Source organism: Seriola lalandi, unplaced genomic scaffold, assembly GCF_002814215.2.
Source record: "Seriola lalandi dorsalis isolate HSWRI2012SDOR001 ecotype SW California unplaced genomic scaffold, Sedor1 jcf7180002054646, whole genome shotgun sequence".
NCBI classification, from domain to species: domain Eukaryota; kingdom Metazoa; phylum Chordata; class Actinopteri; order Carangiformes; family Carangidae; genus Seriola; species Seriola lalandi.
The window spans coordinates 353,522-362,086 of record NW_019525199.1 but is presented as its reverse complement, the minus strand read 5'-3'; the positions used below and the strand labels follow the sequence as shown (position 1 = coordinate 362,086).

Sequence of the window (8,565 nt, the reverse complement as noted above, 5' to 3'; positions counted from 1 at the left end):
GGTTGATGCGACGCCACCGTTGTACTCCATTGTTTGAACACGTTGCCATGGGCAGCACCCACAGATACACTGCAGGCCCTTTTGACCGTGGGCTCTTGAGCAGCGACAAGACTAAACTGTTGTTCAATCCGGGGCGCCATTAAAAACCACTTAGGGCTTTATAAGGAGGCGCAGACTCACCCGAACCCTTTGTGAGATTTCCTTTAGTGCAGATGGGATGAAAGAGCAGAGGTCAGTTTTACAGCCTCCACTGCTGTATTGGCATATTCTGTCTTTTTAGTCTCGGCATTTAGAAGATGAAAGATAAGCGCGTGTTCCCGCTCTTTTTATTGGTTTGGTTTTGTACCACAAGTATGAGAGGATTTCAGTCCTCTCCCAGGTTAATGTCTGCAGGGAGACAAATCATTGCCAGGCCAGAAATGTGAAGATTTTGACAGCAAGGACAACATCACGAAGAGCTTTGGCAGCTGGGTCCTGGTTCTGTAATAGAGTAATGTGCTTAGGGAGGTTATCAGGTAAAGGGTATTTCAAGTTTCAGAGAAGCCAGATTCTCACCCTACTCGTGTCTCAGTCCCTTGATCTCTACGGGACCTCGGTCACCCCGCTCCCTTAAGAGCATCAGTAAGAGCTAATCGGATCTCCGTCTGCACTATCCGTGACAATGCTACACGTATCCACACAACTTTAACGGCCCGCAGGATCCCATCTTAAGAAGATACAAGCAGATGTCTGTTACACGCTAAAAAATGTTGGGTTATTTTAATAGAATTTTAATGCTGGGTAGGTTTGAACTATAATTAAGTTAAATATAGCGTCCGCCATTTTTATGCAGTTTAGGCTAAAAAAGGAAAGTCTAGTATGAGAAACATGAATTTGAAATGAATGTTATACATTTTTACGTATATTGTGTAGTAGAAATACAAGCTTAGATCATATCTTTATTAAAATGTTTCCATCCGCACTAACCACCGTTCGAGAATAAGAACTTATGTACATGAGGCTAATTAATCTAACAGTCAGTGATAATCATGTGACTCTGTGTTAAGATGAAGTGAGTTGTGTGAACAGCTTCTCTGTTCGATCCTTTAACAGGAGGATGTTTCCCAGCTACAAGGTCAAAGTGACCGGGATGAACCCCAAAACCAAGTACATCCTGCTGATCGACATCGTCCCAGCTGATGACCACCGCTACAAGTTCTGTGATAACAAGTGGTGAGTTTGTCTGAGGGTTTGAGAGACTTTTCAATGTATTTCTATTCATCACATCAGCAGCAGCTTTTGAAAGAAAAAGATATCAACCCTTTTTGTCCTGTTGCTCTAAAGTAATTACTGATAACTTTATTTTTTAATTCTGTCAAGTCTGTTTTTGTCCTGTAATCACGTAATGATAATCATTAAACACAAGCCAAACTATTAAACTCTCTGGAGTCCATTTTGATGATTTTTTTAATGCATTAATTTCTGTCTTTGTGTAGCACCTTTTAAAATGTGCATGGTTTGTCAGTCTGACAAATTATAAACAGCTAGGAACCCAAGATGTATAAAATATATCACAAGGATTTTATTTTTGTGCCTTTTTCACTAAATCATGGAAAATATTAATAATTTAGACTCTGTGTGATCATGTGAGAAAGTCCCACATCAGCATTTCCAACTGATTTCCTCCGCTTGTCTCTACATGATATATAAAGTTATATAACTGTAATTAAAACAGTGGCCACAGATGGACTCCAGAGGGTTTTTAAGAGACTTAATTATCTATTTAATAGTATCACAGACCAATAAATAGGAGGATTACTGCCTGGACAAAGAAGAAAAGTGTGTGTGGTAACAAAGATTATATCATCTTTAAAACTGTGATAAAACATCCTGTAAAAAAACAAACACTGGCTCAGTTCGGCTGCTACAGCCTGGTGGCTAATGTTAGCATTGTTAGCAAACAGTGAATACATATTGTTGTGTAGCTGTGAGGATTCATTACAGCACGTCACAGTCAAAACACAAGAGCAGAGGTGAACCAGGAGACATGTTTACGATCCCACTCACTCTCCGGGTGTCTAATGATAAAGTCACTAAAGAAACTGATTTAAGAGAGTCTTGGGAAACAAAGGTATGTTTAATGTGTCATTGTCACTTGACAAGAAGGTTGTAATTGAATAAATACGTTTTTACATCCAAAATATTCACCTTCTACATCTGTTAATGGAAACTACAATAAGGTTAACATAAGGGCATGATTGTGTTTATGGCAAAAGAAACATGGTGTAGGTTTAGTCAGGGTTGGGTAACTACAACACCTGGCAGAGGATGGAGGGAAAGTTACAGTTAGTAACCAGGTGAACATTAATGTCAGTTCTGTGACAGGTAGAAACCTCTGGTAACACCACCATCCTGACCCTGACACCCTGTACATAACAGACACACTATTTCCTGTTTCCACTAAACTAAAGAGTAAAAAAATAGAACATTTTATCAGAAAAAAGTGATAAACAAAAATGTTTTCTTTTATTTTGTGCGACTTCCTTGTTGAAAAGTGAATATGAATACAGAACGTGAACACGCCTGGATTAACCCAGCAGATCCACTGTGTGTCCGCTTGTTGGGAAAATTAAATATGTTAGGTTGTTTACACTTCAAGTAAGATGAGGCACTAGAGGAGTCATTGTTTCAGTTTATATTGTGTGCAATAGGGACCTAACTGCAGTGGGCCCCCAACAGGTAAATCCCTGAGTCGTAGTTTGTAAACCCCACAGGTCACCAGATAGTCTGAGCGTGACACCGATGTTCTGCTCCTGTCTCCTCTCCATGAGACAGAGGGATGGAGTGTCACATGCTGCTTCAGTCACGTCTCTACTGGGTAAATAATATCGTTTTAAAAAAGATGCACTATAACCATAATTCCCTCTGTTAGCCAAAGATGCACAGGATTTAATTTAATCCCAAAAGAAAGAAAGAAATCATCCTGTGAGGATACAACACACAAAATCATAGTATTTGTTTGAACTTAATTTTAATTTTACTCTTAATATAGTCAAAGAGAAAAAACGGTTGGATTACATTGGACTGGTTCTGCAGCTGAACCTGTATTTAGAGGGGAAGACACTGCGGTACGACAGAAGAGCTCGAACCACTTTCTAATCATGGCTGGGTCAAAAAAATAAAAGAGTTCTGCCAGGAAAAGCTGAGAAGTTCTCAGAGTCTGCAGCAGAGAGGAGATTTTACAGCCACTTGTTTCTGGTCTTGTGGCGTGGCCTGCAGTCGCTGGGTTCTGGTGTTCCTCAGCAACACCTTGGAGAAGTGTAATTAGTAAGGATGTTTTAGCAGAGGCCACGCCTCCCAGTCTGAGGGATTTAATACTGCGAGGGCTTGAGAGCAGTGGCGCTCTAATCCTGTAAAGGAGACCCTGAAACACTGAATGCCACTGGCTCTTTAAAGCAGCTACGTATAAACATAAATCCACATGATTTCCTTATTCCTTCCTCCATCTCAGTTTGCTGCACGTCTCTCTCTCTGTTTTCAGGATGGTGGCGGGGAAGGCCGAGCCAGCCATGCCAGGCAGACTCTATGTGCACCCAGACTCTCCCGCCACAGGAGCTCACTGGATGAGGCAACTCATATCGTTTCAGAAACTCAAGCTAACAAACAATCACCTGGACCCTTTTGGGCATGTGAGTACCTACACAGACCCTGGACTTCCTGTTCTGTCGTCATTCCAATAAACATTTTACTAGTCAGTGTACTTCACGGCTAACAAATGTTCATTTTGAAATGAGAAAACCAAAATCGAGAAACAGCTTGTTTCTCAATTACAATTTAGGGAAAGAAAAAGAGGAAAAACTACCAGTTTCCAGTTTTTTGTTTTCATAATAAAAAAAAAAAAACTGACAAAACTATATTACCACAACACGCTGTATTTATTCTGAGTTCTTCACCAAAACCCACATAAGACGCAAAGACATTTTTTCAAGGTCCGCCTCCAAATCATGATTCAAAATCACTGCAAATAATGCGCCAGACTTCCTGGTATGGGACAAGCGGCATACTATTTACAACTTCCGGGTCACACCAAAAAACATAAATGCATAATTGAGAAAGATGAGTTTTTTCAATTCCTGATTTCCATTTATACTCAACGAAAAACATATAACGGTTGGTTTTGTCATTTTCTGTTTACCATTTAAAAAAAGGAAAACGAAAACTGTTTTTTGTTTTGATATTAAAAATCGGGAAAGGAGCTGTTTCCTGATTTTGGTTTTCTTATTTCAAATCTAAAATTCACTGGCTGCCAAGTACACAGAATGAATATGAAAATCAATCATCGGTCTGACTCAAGCTCGTCTCAGTGGACCTGTTGAGACAGTGTTGACAACTGTTGTCATGTTAAAGACTTAAGCCGTTAAATCGGTGAATAAAATGTGAACCAATTGGAATGATTGATTATTACAATCAGAATACTTTATTGATCCCCAGGGCGAAATGAGGTTACATTACAGTTGCTCCCTCAAAAGTGGAAATGTAACAGCAAAGAATAGAGAATAGGAAGTATGATTATAAAGATAAAAAGATAAAATATAAACAAAATATAAAAATATGTCCTTACATTATAAAAAATACAAATATGTAAAGAAATATACAAAGATATGTGTCACTACTATTGATAGGTGATTACAATAGGTTAGAATATACAACATGAATATAAATGGAACAATTTATGGAGCAATTGCATAGTTTAAAACTGCACTTGTCTGAAACAACAGTACAATAATTGCACTTGGTACTGAACAGAGAAAAGAGGTATAGAAGTTTCTCCAATACATCTGGTGAAATTTGTGTGAAATGTCTTAATTTCTGTGTGAAGTGTTGAGTAATGGCTAAAAAGTGTTTTCTGAGGTCAACGTAACTTTGACCTTTGACCTTTCAACACTAATATCTAATCAGTTTGTCCTTCAGTCCAGGTGAACGGTTTTACAAAATTTGAAGAAATTCCCTCGAGGTACTACGGAGATATCGCGTTCACATGGTCAAAACCACGTTTTGTGAGTTCACCATTCCCTGCCATTCACCTTTTGACCTTTGACCCCCAATATCTAATCAGTTTATCCTCGAGTCCAAGTGAACATTTATGCAAAATATGAAGACGTTCAATTTCAATCTGAAGTTCAGTCCAGGTGTTTTGAGATATCCTGTCCACGAGAATGGGACGGACAGTCGGACTGAAAGCCCGAAAACAAAATGGCTCCTGCTCTGACTGGTGCGGAGGAATAAAACCAATTAATAAAAGAGTACAAATGATGAGTGAATTGGTGAAGATCTAACTTATATTATAAAGTTTAAAGTTCATAAACCAGTCTTAATCAATACAAAATACATACATATTCAAGTTTCTACAGGTGAAATCTCTTTAGTATTGCAGAGTAAAGAAATTATTTTAACTTTTCCTTCAACACTAAAATAAGTAAATATCTCTAAAACACACAGATAATGTTAAATATAAATATATAAATAACAGAAACATCATAAAGCTGTTTTTCCACAGGCAGATTTCAGCAAGAAGGAGGGAAGAAAGTGAAGGACTGCATGGTAGAGAATGGAGGGAAAAGAGAGAGAGAGAGGAGGCAGAGGGAGGTGAAGAGTGTGACTGTGGCAGCGCTCCCCAGGGGAACTCTGGGATAACTTGTCTGAAGCCATCCCATCAATGGGCGGGCTCATTAGGTTCATAACCTCTCAGATCAGTGGCGGGGCCTGCTGTCAGCTTGAGTTGAGTGCCTGGCCAGTGATAAGGGCTCGTAATGAGAACAGAGCGAGTTAGAGGCCAAGCAGAGCCCAGATGACGCCCAGACCAGGAGGTGTGCAGGGGCAGAGCTTCTCAAAGGAGGGTGAAGGGACTCCCATTCAGCACTAATTATGTTCATCACGGACTACGTATAAATGACTAATTTAAACACAGTTCTCACTCTGCTTCTTCGCAATGTAGGTAGAGTTCATTACAGGTGAATTTTCCCAGATTTAAAACTGCTGTTATGATGTCTTTTTATATGCAGGTATGTGGGTTAATGAGTCTGTTCAGGGGTTGACATCATGTAAATGGATTAGACTCTAGAATCAGTCTCAAACAACTGTTCATCTCTGTGTTGCATCAATCATATGTTCACAATCAGCAATACAAACTATCTGCTGTTTACTGATGGAAAACAGATGTTAGTAACCTGGAATAGACTTTCTACTGTTAGTCAAGATGCTCTGAGCTGCATTGTTTCAGACACAAGAGTCACTGGTATTGATCATTAACAAGGGCTGCACATTTAATCAAAATATAATGGAAAGTTGCAATAATCTCACTATAAGATTGCACCAAAACCTAATGGGAGAAAACTCCAATAGCCAAACGGACACTTAAACCAAAATACAAATATAGAGACAAAATGACCAGAAAAATACTCTCCCCCCAAAAGAAAAAACACTTTACTCGTGTATGATAGACATATCAAAGCACCAACTGTCTACATACTAATTGGCAAACCCCCATTGCCACAGGAGATAGCACAAACCAAACCAGGTCAAATTAGCACAAAGTCTAAGTTTCATCTTACCAAACTACTTCATCCCCTCGATTTGTCACAGTCCGGCTCAAGCCTGGAAAAAGGAGGGAAGATCACACACGAGTGATGACTAACAATAAGTTTATTTTGCAAAACTAAAACGCTAATCAATCTAAAGACAAACAGCTCAGCTCAGTATCTGAAAGAATGGCATCCATAATCGAATAATATAATTGAAATAGCAAAAAGACAGAGTGCAACATCCAGATCGCAGGAGAAGCAATTTTTTGATAAAAGTAAAATGTGTCTCAACATTGTTGTGCATTGTTAGCACCATAGGCGCATAAGTATAAATGAAATGCAATATCTTCCAAAATAATTAAAATAATATTTTTTTTGCTTATCATGCAGCCCTAACAGGAAGTAAGGGTGAGGAGGTGAGGGTGGTTGTGTAGCACATTTGACTTTCATGCAGGAGACTGGAATTAGCATTTTACAGTCAACCAGTCTTAACCTAACCATAACTCAGAGTCTTACTTACCTTAACCACAGCTATTCTCCATAACTACAACCACTCCATGACTTTAACCATACAGCACAGAGAGGACTGGGAATAATCTGTAATACTGACTGGTCTGCTCATTATGTGCTATGGTAATAAAATAATACTTATCGTCCTTTCAAGACGCACACATCAGTCAGAGCAAATAATCCTGTCTGAATGTTCTTATATCGAGGCATATGAAAGCAGATGCCTTCTTTAGGTCGTAGGCTTCCCTGATCACTGCGCTCAGACAGTCACCCAGGAGTCTCCAGTATCACCCTCAGACAGCAGCCAGACAGCAGAGCACACAAAGGTCAACACAGAGCCCGTGGTGAACCGACCAATGGCTTATCTCTGTCTCCAGCTCTGCCTCAGCAACAGGAGCACGTGAGCGCGGGGCCGTTCAACCTGAGCCTAGCTCCCCGTGCCCTCCTCAACCTTTGCCTCTCGTTGGGAGCCCCCTGGAGGAGGAGGCTCCTCAAGAGAGTGTCTGGCAAATGAGGAGGGGAGCCGAGGTGCAGGGCTTGACGTTTATCGACCCTGACAGGGCTGGACTAGTGATGACCCCGCCGTACTGTTGCTAACGCTTCACTGGGCACAGCGCTGGGCTGCGGTGAGCGGACTGATGGTAGCAAGCCGACCTGCAGCCACCCAAAGAACCGAAACACTGAGCGCGCTCAACACATGCTACCTGCTACACTGATACACAACTCATCAAGTGAGGCGGAGATGAAAGATGAGGAGAAACACTTCACTGAGCTAATTGATACTAACGAGTTTGCACTTGAAAGGCTCAATGTCAACATGGATTTCAGCAGAAAATAGATGGTGACAGGCTGACAGCATTACAACAGATCATTCACCTTATCAAGCAACTACTTGTCTAACAATAATATCCCAAAAAAAGACGCATAAACACACTCATTAAACGCTCATTACACATTTTATGATGTGATTTAGTCTCAGACTGGTTCAGAGTTCAGAGTGTGGTTCACTGGAAATTTAGCTGTCTATAAAATTCCCACAATACACTATAAAAAGACTGAGCAAGAGGGAGTTATATACAGTTTATGGCATTTCTGAGTTATGGTTCTACAACACACACAGTTGAATTAGTTTAGGGTAAAAGTAGCAGTGTTTACTACAATTATCCTAAAATATAGTCACTTTAATGTAGAGAGCAGAACCTGTATTTATCAAACGTCTAAGAAAAACTCTTAAAGTCTATAAAGTGTCAACTTTGGTTGATTGTGAGCAATAACACACATTTATCCAGCTACTCAGCCCCAATTACACTGAAGTGTAATATTAGCCTTTAAGAGCAACTCTCAGATGATCACATGATTGATCATATGTGAGCTCAAAGGAGTAACTTCTTAAAGAGATATGGATTGACCCTACATCTGCCTTTGTAGATCCTTTTATCATTAAAATTATACATATTTATAATTGTTTTAAAAAGTTGAACCAAAAACAGTATAA

General features: G+C 39.8%; 1 protein-coding gene across 1 annotated transcript in view; it reads left to right on the top strand.

Moving 5' to 3' along the window:
• The window catches only part of tbx4 (T-box transcription factor 4), a 24,353-nt gene that overhangs the window by 7,862 nt on the left and 7,926 nt on the right, over positions 1-8,565 (top strand). The window contains exons 3-4 of the mRNA XM_023420484.2: positions 1,093-1,212; positions 3,521-3,668. Coding sequence (XP_023276252.1) covers positions 1,093-1,212; positions 3,521-3,668 — 268 coding nt within the window. The remainder of the gene's footprint in view (positions 1-1,092; positions 1,213-3,520; positions 3,669-8,565) is intronic.